At 37.5% G+C, this 22211-nt stretch overlaps 1 protein-coding gene across 4 annotated transcripts in view; it reads right to left on the reverse strand.

The window, feature by feature from the left end:
- Positions 1-684: 684 nt before the first annotated feature.
- RNF38 (ring finger protein 38) overlaps positions 685-22211 on the reverse strand; it is a 133177-nt gene continuing 111650 nt past the window's right edge. For all 4 annotated transcript variants that reach the window (XM_075447312.1, XM_075447315.1, XM_075447313.1 and 1 more), the window contains 7 exons: positions 17585-17755; positions 15618-15779; positions 12502-12608; positions 11260-11344; positions 9666-9787; positions 8741-8840; positions 685-4159 (listed from right to left, as the gene is read on the reverse strand). In XM_075447312.1, the coding sequence (XP_075303427.1) occupies positions 4097-4159; positions 8741-8840; positions 9666-9787; positions 11260-11344; positions 12502-12608; positions 15618-15779; positions 17585-17755 (810 nt within the window). In that variant the 3' untranslated portion in view covers positions 685-4096. The remainder of the gene's footprint in view (positions 4160-8740; positions 8841-9665; positions 9788-11259; positions 11345-12501; positions 12609-15617; positions 15780-17584; positions 17756-22211) is intronic.

The following is a 22211-nucleotide window of genomic DNA, read 5'->3' on the forward strand; positions in this document are numbered from 1 at the left end:
ATTAACATATGAATCTTTGCATAAGTATTCCCAAAGCATCAAAGGATCTTAAAATATGATTAAGTATCAAGAACAATGGCCACTGATGAAGATATTAAATCCACTGTGTAAATGAAAAGCTTTTAAATAATTACATCTGCCAAGTTAGTTTACATCGTCTCATTAAAAACAAAAACAAACCACCTTTATTTGCTTGTTTCACCATCAACGTCTTGTGTGACCCTGGCTAATCAAACTCCCTATAATTCAGCTTCATCCTTAACTCAGGATGCATTTTTCACCACTGTTTGAGCACTGCAAAATGTAACACATCTTCAGCTGACACACAGTGCAAACAGTATGTATAAGGAGCACCTCCATCCCTGTAAATTTTCTTTTGACTAAATAACATCTTTAGAAAGGTGAACTTTAAGGCAAGACTTTGATTTCCATGAATTATAGTTATTTTTCACTTTCAAAAACATGACACAACATTTCATATCATTTTCTTATGACCTCTCAAAGTAGATTAAAAGAAGTCTGTTATCCACCACAATTAAGGTGGCAAACTGTCCCCTACAAGGCAAGCATATTTTGCCAATATCTAGAGTTGCACAGAAATATGATGATTGATCATGCACAGAAGTATGCAGAGTAATGAAAGGAAACAATGTGCCTCATTCTAAGAGAAAGAACAGGACAAAATTGTGTAAGCGTACATCATACATTTATTACTGAACAACTCTCTCAACTCCAAAATTGGGCACAGGGATTAAAAATAAAAATTCATTGCACTACCTAGTAAAGCATTACTAGTAACTCTCATAAAAAATGTACAAATTGTTAAAAAGTTATCAAGCCTTCAAATGATTTGGTTACAGATATTTATAATACATTTAAAACTACATGTTAAACGATACAATAGAGTATGATTTAAAGAAAACACTTGACAAAATACGATTCCAACAAAACCCATAAGCTTTTATAATCATTAGTAAATCTGAAACACAAGTAGCAAAATGAGGTAACAATGTACCAAAGGAAAAAAACACAGTTTTTACAAAGGCCTATAGATAACTCAGTCAAAAAAAGTGTTTTCTACAAGTAAAATTCAAAAAGCTGGTAAATCTCATCCCAAGTATTACACAACGTTTTAACAGCTGTGAAATCACATTCAAGAGCCTGTACAAAATCACATACAACAAAAGGCTTCATTTTTTTTGTAAAGAAAGCCACAAAATGAGACATTGGAATTATCTGTAGGCCTTGATATCCACTAAAATGTCAAATGAAATTGACAGTTTATGCAAAAAACACAGCAGTGCCAATATGATAAAGCAAACACATAACAAGTTGAGGTTTCTTTTTTTTTTGGAGAAGCAGCAGCCAGGTGATGGTAGAAAGGCAATGAACATCAAAACAGTCTTGTTGAATTCAGGTGCTGCCAGGCACCATGGCAGGCTGTGGAATTACACACAAATGTGCATAACACATGGCAGTTAACTGCTGAACATGAATCCCCCTCTCAAGACAGCTACAACAGAGAGAACTTGGTTGTAGCTTGTCTGAGCTGATTCAGAGCATACGCATGTGTGCTGTTTATACACACTAGCCACAGGAGGCAAGCCCACACACATCTGCAAGAGTCCCATGCAAAAGGAAGAACCATTCCAGAAGATACGAGCCATAAGAGTGCAACAACTAATTTCAGGATTTTACCAACTTCGACCCTCCATCTCCTAGAACTCCCACTGCCTCACAGAGTTTTACTGGGGAAAAAGGGACATCACACATCAAGATTTCTCCATTTCCAGAAAGAGGACTATTTTTACTTGGCTTCAGAAGAATGTGTCTAGCTTAGAAAAAGTACCCTCCTTCCATGCTTTGAACTGAATACTGAGCACAGTAGTGTTAGTTGTGTTTAAACCTGTACACACTCAATTTTTTCTTTTGCAGTTATATAAAACAGCCAAAGTTTTGTAAGATATATGTGGCATATGTTTTTTAAAGAACATGATTTTATTTGTTAAAAAAATGAATTTTATTACATGTAATTTAACCTGCTGTTATTGTGAAAAGCCTATACTTTGACTCCACTGGAAGAGAGGAGAAATCCTAATATGTTGAAGTTGATGTAACAGCATTTTTATTTATTTAGTGTTCGTAAGTATGTACATATGGAAAGACTTACTGTTTTTGAGAACTATCTGCATAACTAAACAGAGTGAAGAGCATCTGAAACACAGTAAAATTGTGCTTTTATTTTATCTGCACCAAGAGCTGTGACTGGTCTGTAGAACCTTTAAAGAAGGAAATCAGCATGGAGAACATCTAACACTGTTTGAAATTATAACTAATACTAAAGCATAGCAGCATACAAAAGCATCAGAAACGATAAAGAACAAACTTAAAGCTGAGACTGGCAGCAAGTTGCAGCAATATTGCTAATTATGCCATTTGTGCTGCTGCAACCAAAGTAATGACACTGAATTTAGGAGAAGAATTTTGTTGTAAAAAGTGCATTCTATGAATAACTATGGTAAATGCAGATCTAAATATTTTGCTAGATCAATCAAAGAACATCAAAGATGTTAACAGTCTGAATGTTATAAATGAAGCTAATTTTTTTTGCAATAGTCCAAATAAACCATTATTCAGAGCACTTGCATAAAGGTTACCACTTCCTACTTCACAGCTCTGTTCTGGAAGGTGTTCCAAATTTCTCCTACAGGGGAGTGCTCTGGAACTCGACTGCAAAAACCGAGGGAGTTTTCTTCATATTACACTCATCATGAAAGAAGGAAGGGCAAGAAGCAGCATCAGGGCAACTGAATTCTGCATTTAGTGACCAAAACCCACCTTCTCTTGTGATATAATGAAAAAAATCGGAAGTTCTACTTCTCTGAGAAAATGCCAAAAGATTTATTTTATCCATGAAGTTGCAGGAATAAAATTGTAACCTTTTATAAGTTATTTTAGTTGTATACAAACTCCTTTGTAAACGACAAAGAATGCATGTGATTACAGCCAATGTTCGTAAGCTAAAAAATTATGTCCTTAGCAAGTACAACGGCCAGAAGTGAAGAGCTGTTGCACAAGACCCCTGGTGTCCTTTTTACTTCTTTTCACGAAGAAGAACATAACTGGTACACCCAGCTAGAGAACAGAAAATGGTTGATATTCATCTCAGCAACTGAAAATGTTAATATTGCTAAATGATTTGTGTGACACTGCAACTTTACATTGACAAAATAACTTGTAAATCAGCCATATAAAAATCCAGACTTTGTAACATATGCTAAAAACCCCAAGGTTACGCACGTATGAACAATCAATGCACTCTTTAGTGGTACACATTTAAAGTCTCCGATGAAGAGGAAGCAGAACAGCTGTTTGAATAGTAGGTAGAAAGGTCTTTATACCTGTAAGTACATTGGGGAGGAAATACTAAATGTCTGTAATTGCTGCACCCATCACATTCAGTGTGCAACTGCAAACACAAGGAAAGGAACCAGTGTACAGTACTAGTACTGTTTAAATAACACACAAGATTATACATTGCAGCATAATTATTACTACACGCATACGTTCTCAGTACATGCTGGTATATAGGTTCTCAAACACACATGCACACTCAGTCACAAGCACACTTCGCACACCCTCTCACAAGCAAACACACATTCACACCATTCACTCCCACTCACAGTATCTGAAGGCTCTATATAAGGTAGATTGCTATATCGTTCGGAGCTACCACTTTTTTTTTTCATTTTTCTTTTATATAAAAGCACATGCTAAAAGATCACATCCACAGTAATCTCGCAGCAACACTCGGAATGATCACACAAAAACCAGGGAATGTTAGTGCACACACAAAATTAAGCTTAAAAAAAAAAATAAATCTTTGGAGTTCCAATCACACTGTTAGTATAACAATCCCGTAACTGTGAAGACTAGTTATAAGCTTTATAATTGATTAAGTCACACAGTGCAAAGTAAGGTCCATTGACCCTTTTGTGTAAAGGGTAGGCTGGAAGCCACAGGAGTAAGTTCAATAGATAGTTCATATATACACGTGATCAGGAAGAGCCAAACCAGATTTGTGCTCTTAGATTGGTCATTCTGAATCACGATGCACTTCCGAAGAATCAGCTCTACAGATTGGGCAGGTACGATTTGCCTGTAAAACCAGAAACAAAAGAGGGTTTATTGTACTGACAAATACATTGTTAAGGTAATATATATACGACACTGACATCTGTGAGTACTGAAACACAACTCAAGAGTACTCAAAACAAGAGAAGAAAATGTGTGCTCACGTCTTTTTTTTTTTTTTTGTTATTTTAGAGTGCTGTGGTAAATTTGCCATTCAAAAGTATGTCTAAAAAAAGATTGTCTTTTATCTTTAAAGCTAAAGCAAACTAGCAAACTAGACTATCGAAGTGATGGTGGTTTTATTAATGAAGATTCATGGTTCTAGTATATTGCAATCTGATGGATGCAACTAAGAAAAGTATGTTTGAAAGTATGTCTGTCCTGTGACTCAAAATTGCAGGACCAGCTACTGTTGGCTCTAAGTTTTTCTATGGTAGCCAAATCTTCCAATGAAAAAACTAGTGAGAGTATCAAGAAATGTGGCTCTGCAGGCCAGAGTTCAGAAATCATTGCCACAGATTTTGAATCCAAGCAATGAATGCCAATGAAAGTAACATGTTCTTACTGAAAAACGTTATTTAGTAATGCAACTTAAAATGACGGTCTATTTTTCTGTCAATTACTATTGTTATTACTTTTTTATAGTCTATATTGTACTTATTATTGCTTTATAGTTTTTGTAAGGCATCAATTGGAGAATCAATTAAAAATTTATTTCTTGCTCTTTCACTAGCAATTTTGAAATTACTTGAGGACAATGCCATTACTTGGTCACTACTTTGTATTTGCATTATTCTAGATATAATTCAACTAATATAATTTTTAAAATAAAAAGAAACATTTCTTCAAAAGTCAATTGATTAATTAATCCACTGTGCCAGGATAAAATGAATACTCTAGGACACTGCAGCACTGCTTTTTAAGGAACTTTTCAAGATGCTACATGAACATCTGTTTTAAATTTAGTTGCATTCTTCTGCCTTTCTTGAAATTCATTCCCCCTTCCTGGCATTTAATGTGACTCTGTTGCAAAAAGAGGAGTGAGGTAGACATATTATTGTAATATTGACCTTCTAACTAGCCACTGTTTCAGGCAAACTTACTTTTTGTACTGTAAGGCGAGAGAGCTGCACAATAAACTACCGATTTTTTTTTTATATTTTATAGAATTTTACAGCTAAAGCAAACTGCATTTAGAATAATGAATCTGCAAGGGCTACTAGAATCCTCTAAAAAGCACTGCACTACTTTGGTGTCAGTCCATCAGAACCAAGTTAAACTATAGTTACAATTTGTCACTTCTCATATATAACGAGCATTTCCAATCAGAATGTTAAATACAAAGGTAAGTTTTCCTTGTTATCTGGTTCTAAGCTCTCAGGGTGAAGACAGGTTATGCTTTCCAGCTGTCCTTTGGAATGATGACTAACTCATTACAAAAAAACCCGATTTCTCATGTACGCATATTTGACTAAAGGATTTAGGTTATTAAGAAATAACCAAATACTGTGAAATATGAGAGCTGACAATACTATGAAAAGCAGAAGGATAGCCTCCCTCTTGATAATTCTGTTTCCTCCGCTGTATCACATCTTCTCTCACAAGTCTTAACCAGGGAAGTATAAATTAAAGTGGGCAACCTAAAGGACTGTAAAAAAACATTTCCTCTCACTTGCTCACACTACCTAAAAAGGTGGTACTGTAAGTGGTATTATAACAGCAGGGTAGATCAAACCTTTCATGCATAGACAAGCCATAAAACTCTCTTAGATAGTGTTTTTTTGCTCCATCGTCACCAACAGGCAGTGGAATAAGGATTTTTTTTTTTTTTTTTTAAATAATCGGATTGGATCACTAAATTCTTTAAATCGTTCACTAACAACATGATGAAACTTGTAAGAATCAGCTTGACTCCATAGTTCTAAAACTAGTTCTAGAAATATACCTAGATAGCAAATACTTTCTTCAAAGAGACAAGATTAAATCAGTAAAACTTAGGGACAAACTGGTAACTTTTTTCTTTTTACCTTGTGGAAAAAAGTTACAAGTACTGAAAGCTACGATTTCTACCTTCCCTTGCAGAATATACCAACAGGATGTTGGCTGGATGAAGTGAATTAAGTGGATGTGGACATAATTATACAATCGACATATAAAACAAGTTGTCAAATACATAAAGGCATGGACAGAAGCAAAACTGTAGCACAAAGTATCTTCCAGTTATCCTCACTTCCAGATGTTTGCTGCTTAACTGTAACTAGGTTTAGACAGAGGCTGTAACTAAAATAGGCTGGTGTTACAGGTAATTTCTTATAGTTTGCAAAGCAAACTAATCTTTACTTCCATACACCATTTTCATAACAGCGTATCTAAACCCACATGGTGTAAATATATTGCCTTAGCAATCCTACATGATGATGCCTTAACCTTGTTTAACTCATTTTATATCCAGCTCTGGAATGCATGATGCCATACAAGCAGTTTTAGGTGGGTATAACTGCACTCCCTTTAGGTTTAGATTGCGTGTCGTTCACCTTATCCTCCCACCTAGCTGACAATCTTATGCTCATAGAGTTTTTCTATAAGAAAACCTTTAGAGAATTCCACACTTCAAGATCTGTTAGAAAATACATCATTTAGTTTCTAAGCTGGGACAGGAACATCAGGAAAAAGCTGTTTCACCCATTACTACAGTGCATCTATGATTACGGAAAAGACTAAACTAAACCTGCTTTTTTCACTTGTTCTGAATTAATTTTCCCATTCATTACCAGATTAAAGTACTAAATCTAACTGTAGAACTGCCACAATGATTCCCAAAAAGCTTAGTTCAACATACTTGTCTGACTCTTGAGACTGTCAGGTAAGAAAGAGCATAAGAACAAGACAAGCATGCATGATACTTCCCTGACATGTTCTTCTAACTTCCAGCAATCTGCAGATCAGGGGCTCTATGAATCAGAGGTACATTTTTTTGTATTAATAGCCTGGAAAGAGCTGTCTTTTTAATAACTCTATATAATCAATTTAACCTATACAGACCTAAAGCATCCACTATCTCACAGCCTGTGTCAAATGATCTTAGTTCTTTTTTCATAAAATGGAGTGAATACTATCCCTGGATACTCTGTCCACACCACAAACGACTTACAAAGTTTCATGCAATGAAGACTTGACAAATCTAGTGTGAACACTCCTCGAGAGGAGTAGGGGGACACTGGAGAATACCACTTGAATATCTATAATCTACTCTTAATCTGCAGTTACTGAATAAAACAGCGTACACCTAACACAGATATACTATTACGTGTGTGGGGGGTGGTGTATGCAGATTTTAATCTGACAATACAACAACTAGCAATAAAACAACAAAGTGTTTATATTCCTCTTTCCGATTCTCAAGTATGTACATGGATTCTGATACTGAAGGACATCTACTGAAAATTATGTGTACTGTGGAAACATTTACACTGGCCTTAGATTTTGTAGAAGCCTTAGACTACTGTGGGTACTGTAGCCCAAGTGCAATTTCATATCCCAGTTTTTAAAACCTTTCTCGTTATTCTTGATATCTTGTTAGCCAAAAGAATGCTGTCAATGTTAACTTGATTTTTTTATTCTCTGCACTGAATATTTTAGTGTGTGCCTACGATACGCATTTTCCTGCTTTTATGAAGCCATAAAGGCAAGGGGCTATAATGACTTTTTCCAAAACAACAGAAACTATCTGTAATTCTCTAGGGACTGTACCCTGTATTAACATAGGATCACTGCAGCGTAAAAGATTTACACAACAGACTACACACAGATTAAACTAAAGCTGAATAGAATAAAATACTGAAAAAGGTCAGGCAAGATGGGGATCAATACCTTGTTAGCCGTAGATCTGCCTAATGCAGCTGGTAGAGATATCTGTGTATCATCATCTACTTATTTGTATTTCCTGTTCTTCACACCTTCTGTACTGCTGCTACTTCCTCTGTCCTCTTACTGCATTGCCCTGATTCTAGATCCTTTCTTTTCTGCTCAATTTCTCTTGGAAGGATATATCATAATTTTGTAAAACTGTAATTTCTATTTGTATATATTACATTTCTCTATATATATGTGCATATGTATGTACACACACAACACATTTCATGTGCCCCAGAACCTACTGTCAATAGCAAAGTGGGAGAGGAAGGTATTAGTACTTGTTCTTGCTATGCAGGATATGCAAAACAGTTACAGCCACCATCATCACAGAAACTCTAATTCATACTTCCTATATTATGTTACTGTTTTGTTTTCAAGTCTTCTTTAATTTCACATATTACTTGAATTCACAGTCACCGTTTTGTGCAAATGCAAAACGTAGTAAGATCTGTCAATGAAAATAATTCTCTTCATATTCATTTTTCCTTGTGCCAAAGATTACTGAAGAAACATCCTTCATCAAACGTTAGAAAAATATCATAAGTAGGCAGTGCTTCAACTTTGTTGGCTCTTCTAGCCTAAGTAAGCCTAAGCAAAACAAGATGAAATGAAGCGGAACAATAAAATACAACCCTCCCTCAATTACGTAATTAATTCCTTACAAGATAGGAATATTTTCTTTCCTTTTTACCTTCAGCCATTTATCAACACACTTGGCATGGAACTCGTGGTTACAGGGTAAGACTCTAAGTAGCTGTCTTGACTCAAAATCACACATGCACACCACACACCTAAAAAAGACAACAAAGTTCAAACGTATCTGCTATGTAAGAACAATAAATACATATTCCATACAAGCCTTTATAGGTATAACTGAAAAATGAGAATTACTTTGTGTTTTTTTTTCTCTGTGCTTTCAAATCACAAAGCAAGAGCTCCCACTCACAGAAGTTCAAAGATCCAATCAACAGAACAGATATTTAATCAAAATTCAAAATAGCCAAGAAAATGATCTATAGAGTTCACTCCCTACTGATACTAGTAAGTCACACTGAGGGTCACTGAAACTGGAATATCAGGGAAAAATCCTTACACTGAAATTCAAAGATTAGACAGCATTTGGTACAAAGTCACTTTATCTACTTTCACATCTATACTGCCCTTTCCACTTGGTTATGCAGATCTTTCAAACACAGCAAGTTAATGGATTTAAAAAATAAGATGTGCTCTTAAACCACTGACCAAGCTCTACAAAGAGCACTTGAAGCTTTAACACTTGAACCTATTTTAACACAGGCTAGATTCCAAGTTGACAATGTCATTTTGATGTCTAGTATGCTGAACAAAACCTAGAATATCGTTTTTCATTTTGATTTTTTAAATGCTGAGGAACTAAACTGAAACATAGCTAAATGACGTGAGACTAGACAGAGGTTTTAAAGTAAGGATAAATAGTATTTGATCTGGAAAGCAATTCAAGAAAAAAAAAGAAAATTAAACTTTTTACTTACATGACTGCTTTTAAAGCCCTTCTGGCCTAGATGAGTCTGCAAGTTAAAGAAATGAAAATATGGCCACCTAAATTATGGACCTTTGAAAGAGACCAATGTACTTACAATGTCTGTTCTGACTGGTGGTTGTTTGGATTGAACCTGTAGGATGGAAGCTGTTCAATGTCCGCCTTTGTCAGTCCTCGTGGTTTGGCTTCTCCTAGTCGTTCTGCCAAGTTCAGCAAAGCCTGCAGAACACGGAAAATGGACGTTTAAAAATCGAGTGCTCAAACGGGCTCTGGTTCCACTAGAGAGGTGGCTGCCATTACACCTCACTACCCCAGCTGGTAGCACTAAACACCCTTTTATCAAGAGATGTTCAGAACCTTAGTTCTCCCCTACAACACAAGCCCCATGGAAAGTTTTTCAGAACTCAAACATCTTTCTAACTATGTAAGATGTTCTTTTTGGGATTTCAAAACCTCCAATTAGTCCTGTGGCTGCATGCAAAGCTTGGTAAGTATTTTGCTTCTGAAGGATCCCCTCCATATAGTGCAGATAACCAGAAAAAATCATGAACAAATTTGCTTCCTAAGAATACGCAAGTCCGGTCTTTTAAGAGAAACAAGAATTTTATGGGACAGGTTCTGAGTCCCACTCTACGTCTTGGGCTAGCTGAATTGAAATATGGTGATTTTATCCTAATACTGGAAAACAAATATGTACCATCAAACTTTAAGCACTTTTTTGCTAAATTTTATGTTCACTTTCTGTAAGCCAAGCATTGCAACTAAAAACCTCTCAAGTAAATAATCTGCACTCTGTGATGTATGTAACTTGCACTCCTTCAGAAGGGACCTAGGAAAAATCTCACTATAAACATGATGGACAATCAAGGCACAGAGAAGCTAAAAGACCTGGTGAATGCTGGAAACTGTACTGATCACAAAGAGGTTTTTAATACTGTCAAAACTAGGGCCCAAATTCTCAGAAGTGATGCTTTTTTCTGAACTAGTACAGAAGTTATTACAGAAGTGCTCATCGGTAAACTGAGTATGTGCAAGTAACACAGAGCTCTTAATGGGAGCACAGGGAAAAAGATGCAAAAGTAAGGGTTGATGATGACTGGCTGCAGAGATATTGAATGGAATCCAATAGTCTCAGAACCAGCAAAGACACAACAGCTGGGACTGCCCCGTAATTATCTAGGATATTAAAGAGAGTTCTGCATCTATAGATGTGAATCACTGTGCCCTCCTGAGGGCCAAGAAGAAAAGGCAGTAAGGCAGTTTTCACATTTAGATTAACTAATCCTAAAACATCAACACTATTCTGCATTAACACTCTTCTGCAAAGTTACACGCATAAAATGAGTAACTTACCCTGTTCTTTGAAAGTGCTTTGCTTCTGTTTGATATTTAAAATAAATTAAAACTCAAAAGGAGAAGAGTAGCACGTAGAATATAAAACTGAACAATTAAATTATTACTAGGCTGGAAGGGTGAATTCTAGGAAAGAGCAATAGACAAAAAAAGCTAAACACTTCTAACATCAAGTATTGCCAAAAAAATCTGAACAGGTAGTTTCTGGATTCTCTCTTCACAGTCACTACACTTATTTGAAAGGCAAAAGCAGGATTAAAAGCAAAATATAGTAAAATTTTATGTATTTTTTGAGCTAACATCTGTTCTTTAAAGGTAGTTGTAGTTCACACACCAACCTCATAGTTTTCTACCTCTCCATCTTCCACATCCAACTCAAAGCTGAAAGCTGGTCCAACTGCAGGTGGCACTGGGAGCATTGATCTACCATGAGAGCAAACAACGACAAGGCTCAGCATCTTGCTGAAGGAAAACACAGAGACATCTTGCAAAGGTAAAAGTTATCTTATTGATCCCTCTCAAATGAACAAGTTCTCAGAACTGGTAAAAACGTTAAGTTTGAAGTTAAGAATAGACATTAGAAATTAGAGTCAAAGCAAGAAAAGCCAATTCTGACCCCCTTCTGATACTGAGAATGCTGCCTTTTTAATTGCATGCATGTCTCAACCGTTCGCTTCCAACCAGGCTCAGAACTATTACAAAAACTAATCTCTTCATTAGCACATATTATGGAGAGCTAAAACTGGTAATGAAATCATGTTCTGGATTTAAATATGTTTTATTTCTTTAAGCAGATAAAATAGCAACAAAGAAAAGGAATCCTAAGTTCACTTAACTCTCCAATGCAAAAGCCTTCAAACTTTTGTAGGCCTAAAACACACAATGAAGATAAACAGGATATGCTACCGGACTAACTCCCACAACTACAGGCAAGCACAAACTCACTTTCTCACATACTGTGATGTTGGTTAAAAGCAGGATCTCACCCAAACTCTCCCGCAGAGAGTTTACTGTAACACACTACAGATAATTTCTAAATGTTAAATTGTCCCACATCTTTTCTAGAAACAGGTAATCAGAGGCAGAACAGAAATTCAACCGCTGTAACAGATTAGCAGTTCAGCCAACAAAGAGTAACACATCACAGAAAGCTTCCACCCTTGTGTTTCATAACTAAAAACCAAACCAAATTAATTTATTCCACAAGTGAAGACTCCTAGGACTTTATTCTACAGTGTAACCATGCCTCTGCAAGAGTATCCAAGAATCAAGTTTCAAAATTTGTTGCAGATTTTATGAAACAAGACTTTTATTTTCAGAAACAAGAGGCAACTGGCCTCAAAAAACCTACAAAACTACATTGGACAAAACTGCTCACTTACATTTTTCCTTCCTCACAGGTGTATGTTATTCAAAATAGGCTGAAAAACTTACAGACAAGGAAGTTTTCCTCCCTTCTGGGACAGCTGAACTATGCCCGATCTCTGGTACAGTTCAACCATAAAAAGTGCCAAGACTCTTGCTGAAAGTCACACAACTTCCTCAAAGCCTACATGGAAGCAAATGCACTTTGAACTTACAGCACGTAAGGTAATAGGCTGGGATGGTAAGGGTGTGGTGGTATTGGCTGCTGTGATCGGTATCTGCTGCGCCCTGTGAATCTTCGAGGCATAAAAGGTGGGTAAGGCTGCAAGAAAGAAGAAAATAAGCTTCAACAGGAACTTGTGGAACTGGAACTTTTGTCCAGTTCTGGGGTCCCTAACACAAGACAGACACAAACATACTGGAGAGAGTCCAACGAAGGGCCACTAAGTTGGGACTGAGGCATTTCTCATGTGAGGAAAGCCTGAGAGAGCTGGGACTCTTCAGCCTGGAGAAGAGAAGGCTCAGAGGCATCATATCAACGTATATAAATACCTGAAGGGAGGGTGCAAAGAAGACGGAGCCAGGCTCTTTTCAGTGGTGCCCAGTGACAAGACCAGAGGCAGTGGGCACAAACCGAAACATAGGAGGCTCCGTCTGAACATGAGGAAACACTTCTTTACCACGAGGGTGACTGAGCACTGGCACAGGTTGCCCATAGAGGTTGTGGAGTTCCCCTCCTTGGAGATACTCAAAAGCTGACTGGACACAGTCATGGGCAAGAGGCTTTAGGTGGCCCTGCTTCAGCAGGAGGGTTGGACCAGGTGACCTCCCTTCCAACCCCATCCAGTCTGTGATTCAGCATTTTGTTTTCTTAATCATGAAATAAAACGAAATCTGAATATTGAAATCCACTTTCAGCCAAGGACTATTAAAAAAATCCAGCCTTTGTTCAAATCCAGAACCTCAGCCTCAGTTTGAAACGGATGCCATTGATAACATATATTTATACAATTCCACGTGAAAACGTAGTAACACACAGAGAAACCCTTGCAAGCTCTTGTATGCTTAGTCTACAAGCAGACTGGTTTGGGAAACAGGACTGGAACTGCTGACTCTCTTGTAAATATAAAAGCCCACGCTTTAGGCCTGGTGTGATAATGCAGGCTTGCACACAAGTGGTTGAGCAAAGAAGCCTTTATAAAAATATTTTTAAAAATCCACTTTTAAAAAAAAAACACCAAAAATTTTAAGTAGTGGTGTATATTTACATTTATATTAAAGAAGGGTTGAAGCTTTTCATGTGTACGTGGATAGTTTAATCAGCACAGTTTCTGCAGCTGGACAATGCCTAAAAAGACAGTCAAACCTAAAGCTTCAATGTATTCTTCCCATGGATAAATCAGGGCTTTTTTGTCATACTTTTTTCATTTGCATGATAAGCTCTTTACTTGTATATTTAAGTTTCATTATAATTGTTCAAAATCCCTTACATTATCTACTAAAATGGGGACATACATGGTAAAAATTTTCCAACTAAATGCAAACTGTATTTTTCCAGAAACACTCAAATTACTAAAATTTTTTAGTAATTTTTAAAACTGAAATTCATGTACCACTATTGACTTCATATTTGGAGTCCCTGAGACTTTTTTTTTCAGGGAAACAAAGAACACTCAAAAGTCTTTATTAAGATGTTTTCTTCTTTCATGTTTGAAATTTTAGAAAATATGAAAGTGCAACACCACCACTGACTAACCTAAAAACCCCAAACTTTACAATGGAAACATCATTAATAGGTAGCCATGGTCACACAAAACATTTACATATGAATATAAGCACAATTCAAAAGAGCCAGGGCCGTCTTCTTGAAAGTAAGATCTCAAACTAGACATAACAAATATAAATTTCACTTCTTTGTGAATTCTGCAGTCCAAAAAGATAAGTAGAAACTGTTGTGTTCACGAAATGAAAGAGAATCAGAAATGCAGCCATTCCACCATAATTTTAATCAAAATAGAAGTTTATAAATATTTAGGATTGCTTTACAAAAGACCATATGATTGCTTGTAATATATCTCTATTCTACCCCTCAGCGATATACATCCCTGAACTGAAGCAGAGAGGACAAATGCTCCAAATCTGCAAAAAAATGGTATTTTGTTACTTTTCTACTTTAAAGACTGAACTTCAAAATCAAGAAAGCCTCACTCCAACCAAAACATTTGTGATTAGGCTGTAATTCATGTAACAAGCACACTGAATGAAACACAAGCAGCTTATTGAAGTTTTTAAGTGTCTTTGTCTCCAGACTGACTCACAGTGACTGAAAACTTCACTGAAAATCTATACACCTTTAGTTTAACGAGCTGAATATTTTTTTCAAATGGTGGAGACTTATTTGAACCTTTATAAAAAATGCAGTCAGCACTTAATTAGGTTGTGTGATTTCAAGCAGATTAATTAAAGAGAAGTTATCTGCATATTCTGTAGTCCCAGGGCCTAAAATCTCATTCTCATTTAAGATTTTAAATAACAATATGCCTCTAAAACCTTCTGTCAATTTGATGCACAGGTCAAACATTTAAAAAGGTCAGTCTATATTGACTCCTGGTTATTTCTTCAAGCACTGCACAGGCAGGAGAGGATTTTAAAGAAACCCCCCCCACAAAACAACAAAAAACCCATCTTGGGACTAATTTAACTGCAGATTGAAATGCACCACAAAGATCCTAGAGGTAGTGGATACTGTACACACCACAGAAGTACGACATTCAGCACATACTTTATCCCGCACCAGGTTAATTTTTCATTGTGTGCTGCTGCAGTTGAACTGCCTGTAGATCCCCAGGAAGCTGGCTTAAAGCAAGCTTGGCTGTATTTCTAACATGAGGCAGTCTAAATTATGGTAGCACTCTACATAACTGCTTGCCTGCAAATTGCAGACACTATGGAGAAGAACTATTTTTAAAGCATTTTAGCTTTCTTGACTTGTGGAAACTCAACATATGATGAAGATTTAGCTAAAAGTGACAGCAGCTTTTCTAAACTGTACTAATTAGTTTCTGCAGTAGAGGTCCTGGAGTGTGTAGCAACATGGAATGTTTTCCAAGCAACTGCTATGACACTGTAGATGTATCAGAAATCATTTGCTGCTATCATTATGTTACCCTCCATTAAAACAAGCTTAAAGAAAATACCATGGTATGAAGCTATAGCAAATAATGGAATACAATTGCAAGAAGTGCCACTTTTCAACAAAGTGTACTATAGAATAAAGATCAGAACGTACATGCAGCATGAATGAGAATGTAGCACAGAAAACAACACTTACTACACCAAATGACACCTCCTGGTGTAAAGGATCATGAGTTAAGAACTGGAGAGGAGCTGAGGGAGACAATGTTGGTGGATGAGCTGATGGAGGGTATGTAAAACCTCCTACAGGAACATGTTCTCCAAGCAGTTCTACTTCATTTTCTATCCTTTGAAGTGGCTAAAAAAAAAAAAAAAAGATAGGCTTTGTTGAAGTAATAGAGATGCAATTTTTCCCCAGTAAAGAACTGCAATCCCAGCTGTATATTCTGAGCTCCTGTGGTCAATTTTATAGGGTTAAAAAAAAAAAAATTACATGTATAATTGTACTCAGTTTCACACAGTAACTCTGAACAATTCCTGTATCATTAACACTACCAAAAAGCAAAGACAACACTACACATTTGATATAAATTCACCTTTTCCAGCTAGCCATGCTTATAGACCAGGAATTTATGCGATCTAGCAAATATAGGAGTGGCTGTAATTTCCTGTGTCTTGCATTTTTCAGGACAAATATTTGCTCTCCTTCTTGCCAGGCTGCTCTCACTGTACAACTATGCGAGAGAAAAAAATAAACAACCATAGACGAGAACTGAAATTGTGCCAGAAAATCTAAAAAGTGGAGAGGAAACGTGGCGACTCCAGTGGATTAAACTGCTAATAATATTCAGTAATCAAGCAGATGCTTTTCTAGGAGGGTCATGCAAGCAGTCCTACCAAGAACACACAGTCCAGACATTTCAGAAGCTTGAGATTCCAGTTCAGTACTGTAATCTAGTCAACTGTAGTACATCAGTCAGTCCCAAAAGTACTCAAGAAATAACCAGGAATTGTCATTGTTTCATTAATACACCTTTGTGTTCCTGACACTGAATTCCACCATTTCAAGAAACTGAGCTAAGAAAGCCACCTTGTAGAACCAAAGGAATATTCTGATTCCCTGTTATGCACAGCAAACTTTAAACACAAACTATTCTTAAACCACCAAGATACCAGCTTTTTGTCAGAGCTGAAAGTTGACAGGCGAGCCTAATCAATAACCTAAGTAAGCTAAAACCCAAGCCCAATACATTTTCTAAAGGAAAGTCTTACAAAAGTTACCACTGAAAACCGTATTTTCCCAGCTGTTCTCCCATCATCATTGCTTACAACCCTATCCACATCTGAGACATGGCATGGAGAAGTCTCAGCAGTGTTTGTATGTAACGATGAAGCTGTATTCTATTTCTGCATTAACGAAATACTGGCATCTTCTAGTTAGAGGGGCAAACAAATGGACAAAAGTATACAGGTAATCCCACAGTACGAGCTGTAGGCCAAAACTGAAAATCTAATTTCCCCCCAAATCCAAAACAAGGTCACTTTGTCCCACGTTTTGCATAGTCCCTATCACTAAGCTGAGTCTGAAGTCTGCTTAAGCAGAAGGCACTGGTAACTTATTCATAAGCCGGGGGGGGGGGGGTGGGGAGGGGAGGAGAAAGGGAGACTGTAAGCTCCTGAATATGTCTAGATGACCTAAGGTTGTTATGTTCTAGGATAAGCAGTGGTCATTTAAAAATTCACTGAGAAGTAATACAAAAGAAGCATGTAATGAAAGTAACATTCTGTGCTTTCTTCTCTCTTTGTTAAGCTTTTCTCTGAGACCACTACTGCACAACCTCCTCTGGATTCTCCTCTGCCTCTTGGAAAAGAAATACCTGAAGGAATACTTGGTGAAGCAAATACACATCTTTTTGACAGAAGTAAAGGCCTATGGAGAAACAGCATGGACAACAGCTGATAAAATCTGAAGAGAAACACGGAGGACTTCAAAAATTATTTTTTCATCTTCACACTAAGTGGTTACAAACTTGCTAAGGAAGTGTAAGTGCAAAAGTCTACTACTTTAAACAAAATCCTTCTGTTTCCTCAATCACATACCAGCACAATTTCCCATTCAGCCCCAGCAATTCTACGGAGAGGGGGGTAAGAAGCATTACTTACCGACCGTGACTGCTGTGCTTGGAAAGGAACGAATTGTCCTGGAGGTGGCAAGTGAGGAGGGTGGTGTGGAGAGATATGAGGAGGATGCAAAAGAAATGGGTCACTAGAAATGAGGGGTGGAAATGCTGCATATGGTACAGGTAGGTGCTGGACTGAGCACGCCTGAAGCATCTGAAATAAAATGAAAACAACATATTTTTGTCTCTCGCCCAAACATTCCCTATAGAATATTCTATATTTATTATGGAAAGGTGTAATTAAAACAAAGCAGTTCTCTTGCCTCCTTGGAAAAACCTCCAGAACACGTATAAGTAGTAACTCATTCAAATACACAAGGAACAGTGATTAGTACAGAACAGGTTCTAGAAGTACCATAGTGTGACATCTGCTAGATGAGAAGTAGCTCTCACTTCTCACAAAGTCAGCGGGAATTTGCGTTTTCAATATTCCAGGATTAGACACTCTTAAGTGATGAGCATATACATTTATCGTCATTCATTTTATTTTCCCCCACATATTACCTTCAAAATGACATGCCAAAGCAACAGTCTTCCAACCACTTTAAGCTCTAGATGGACATGAGGGAGTCCCAGCTGTCAGACTGTGCCTCTGTTGACTCATATACTAAGAATAATTCATAAACTCTGCTCAGTTCTGCACTTCGAGGGGAGCCTCATGCTCTGAAGGTGGCTCCCTAAGTGACAGCTAGTGCGGAAAATAGTCCTTTTTTTCTCCTCTTTGAAATCTCTCATACAAAAGCAACTTTGGGCACTAAAGTTTAAACACTAAAGTGATGAAGGCACTGCAGGGGAGCAGCAATGTGCTTTGTGGAAGTGTTCAGTTTTACTTCGAACTTTAAATACAGAGAAGCAAGAAAACCTGCATTCTCTTTTTCTTGCTCTTTGATCCATCATCAGAACGTCAGACACTTCTGCTACAATTAATAAGACAGCTGTTCTCAAATCTTACAAAGAGAACCCAGTCCTGATTTCTCACTTTTTTTTCTTTTTAGTCATGTCACACAACGTATTCTGTGCATACTGACTATAGTGGCATAAAATGGTAAAGAGATATAATTTAAAATGAGATTACACTAGTGGAGGTGGAACTATCTCCTCAATTTACTGTGATCACAACAAAACATAAATCATTACATGCACTGAAAAAGCAGCAGATGAATTTGACTATTGCTTTTTCTTAAATGCTGCTAATTCTTCACTCTCAGCTACTACATCATTTTTCTAAAAAAGAAATACATCAGGCAAGTGTTTCTGTTAAAATATATTTTTATTGCTACTTTACTAAAATGAAAACTGTTCTCTGAAATAGCTGAAGATTTGCAGGTAGACCATCACATAGTGTTCTTTAACTTTGGGGAACATATTAAAATCGGCTTCACCCCAAGATTCTGCATGGTAAAGACTACCATAGCTCCAGTATATGTTTGGAATGAGCTGTGCTATGCTCATGGCAGTTTTTAAGTTAGAGCAAATGAGGCTGCGTTATCTTTCAAGTTTAAAGAAACAAAAAACACCTGTTTATTTATTCAGGCTTTTGGAAAACTTCTGCTGTATGAACATAACCTTCCAAGAAGTTTTAAAAGTGATTAAGGTATTTCATAAATGACATCTGTTTATTTTACAGTTACATATGCAGTGAGAGAGACAAATAATGTGAAAGTAACAAAATGATAGTGGGAAGATCACAAATGAAGCTGGCGAGCACGCTGATGTGCTGGAGAGCAAGTCTACTTTTCAGATGTATAGGCTGAAGAAACTGGCTGACAGGAACCACGTGAAGCTCAGTAAAGGTAAACGTGAGGTCTGGTACTGGGAGACAATAACTCCATGGAGCAGGACATTTTGAGACTGACTGGCTGGTGAGCAGATTTGCAGAAAAAAAAGTTGAGTTCTGGCGGACCTATTTATCGAACATATATACATGATACATGTTCCTTTTCCGAGTTAAGTAAAGGTGGCCCGTCCACCTGGTGTCAAAATTGGTAAATTTTGTCATAATTTGGTATATAACGCGTCATGATAATCACGAGTCCCAGTATAGTCCCTACATACTATAGAGACAGAGGTGTAGTACAGTGGGGGTGTTTTCCACTTTTATTGATAAAAGTTAAAATACAATATTGAAATAACAAACAAGATGTTAAAGGTTACAATATTAAGGTATAACAGTCCGCGATTTACTCGCGAATATATGTATTATGTCCACAGAGGTGAATAGTGCTCGATTTGATAGTCGACGAGCAACCTTCTCTCGTCGGGACGAGGAGAGGCCCAGATCCGCCAGTAACTCATAATTGCCCTGATGCCATTTTCTGCGTTCTCCAAGTGGGAAGCCCATGAATTTGATGCGGGTTGCATTTGTTAGTTCCTGTACTTGGTTCAATAGATGTTGATACTTCTTTACTTTTTCTGCTGCCGCATCCGCCAATGATGTTGGTTTACTTTCATATCGCACCGTGATGTTGACCACCAATGCTTGGTCCCCTTTGACAAAGACCAAGTCTGGTTTATACAATTCGTTGTTGTTATCCCTGAGCAACGGCTCTTGGAAAACAACCCACTCTTTCTTTTTGGCTTCACCGCTTAGCATTTCGCCCAGGTAATTATGCCTTTTAATCCTGGCATCTTGGACTGCAGGGCAGTAGCCGTTGATGTGGGCACAGGTCTCGTTGTCCGCTCCGCAGTGCCGACATGATGTTGATTGTTGATCTTTCCTACCCCTAGCCAAGAATTCTCTTGTGGGGTAGACATTCGCCCGTAGTTGCAGGGCCGTGATGATTTTTCTGTGAGGAAAAATCAAATAGGAGTACACAAGAGCCACAGTGTACTCCCGCAGTCAAAAAGGCCTAGTGCACGCTGGGCTGCATTAGTAAGAATGTAACTAGTGGGTCCCCTGAAGTGATTCTGTCCCTCTACTTGGAACTTGTGAACCTATCTCTCAAGTCCTGCGTCCAGTTTTGGCCTCCCCAGTGCTAAAGACACTGACATACTGAAATTAGTCCACTGAAAGACAACATGATGCCCAGGAGCTTGGAGTACAGTGCATAAAAGAAGAGGCTGCAGAACTGGATGTGTTCTGCCTTGAAAGGAGAAAACTAACCAAAGACCTTACCAGTGTCTTCAATTACTTCATGAGAGTGGATACACAGAACCTGACTCTTCCTTCAGGGGCAAAGTGAAAGAACAAGGACCAGTGGGACCAAGTTGCAGCAAAGAAAATTCAATCAGATATATGAAAGAAATTCTTCACGACAAGTACAGGCAAACACTGGAGCAGAGGCTTAGAGGGACTATGAAATCTCCATCCTTGGAAACTGGTACTGCTCTTAGCAGGTAATCACCAGACGACCTCCTGAGCCCCTTCTTAAATTACATTAGTCCTCAATTGTACAACATAATGGAAGAAAGTATAAAGTCTGGCTGATGATGTGACATAAGCTCAACCTTAATTCTTTACATTCACTTGCACTGCATTCATTCTCTCAACACACTTTTAACTGTTGTACATTCAGTCCAAATAACCAGGGTAGAGCTTTACTTCTGTATATATTTAAAGGACAGCTGCATTGTTGAAGTATGAAACATTTTATGAATTGCATAGATAACATACCTGTTCAAAGCGGAGGGTAAGATTATTAGTCTCTGTTGTCTGGATTTCCCTAAGCCCAAATATAGTTTTAGCTTTTTCTGTGTTCTTGTTTCTTAGGACATGTTGCTTTCTTGCCTTGCTGAATTTACCATGCAAGTTTTGTTCCAGTCTCTGGGTGCCCAGTCTGAGATTGCTTTGCTCCACTAACATACCCACTAAATAAAAGAACAAAGTTGTCTCTCATCCTGCCTCAAGGATACACACTGACTCATGTAACAGATTTTCACTAATTTTAAAAGTAAGGGGAAATATTGCCCATAAATATTCCAGACTGACCAGCAGTATGCTGCAGATCTCGTTGTCTCTCATGGGGACAAATGGCACCCGGACAAGACGAATGCAAATTACCCTCACTCTTCAAGAAATAGCTGGTCACATCAAGGGTTTTGTTCCAGTGTCATAGGCTTGTTCATGTCCTCAGGTCACAGAATGCGCAACAGGAAAAGTTAAGTTACACACTGCTGGCAAATGCAGAGCTGGCAGAGACCAGTGTTCATACCAACATTATAAACGGTTACAGGATGCTATGTATAATATTTATATATGATATTACCGATTTATACTACAAAAAGGAGGGAAAAAAAGCTGTAACTCTTCCAGCAGGTTCTGCAACCTTCACTTGTACAGCTGAAACTTCTTGCAGTACACTTCTCCAGTGCTGGCACCTATTAGCACTTAATGATGAAATTTGCACAGAATGGTAGCATGAGAATGCTATGATCTGGAAAGTGGTACCTCTGAGCTCATATATAATAATTTCCAAGTAAACAGTTCAAAACTTTTCAAATTTACAAGTTGGCAAGTCAACCAGTCAACACACTTTATTTTGCTCCCAGAAAGGCACAGAGAGACATCATGATTAAAGAATATTTAGATTCATTTTATGAGAACATTTTGAGACAGAATAGTCCTTCTCAGCTCTCAGTGATCTCTCAGGATCCTACTACTCTGAAGAAAA

Source organism: Opisthocomus hoazin, chromosome Z, assembly GCF_030867145.1.
Source record: "Opisthocomus hoazin isolate bOpiHoa1 chromosome Z, bOpiHoa1.hap1, whole genome shotgun sequence".
NCBI classification, from domain to species: domain Eukaryota; kingdom Metazoa; phylum Chordata; class Aves; order Opisthocomiformes; family Opisthocomidae; genus Opisthocomus; species Opisthocomus hoazin.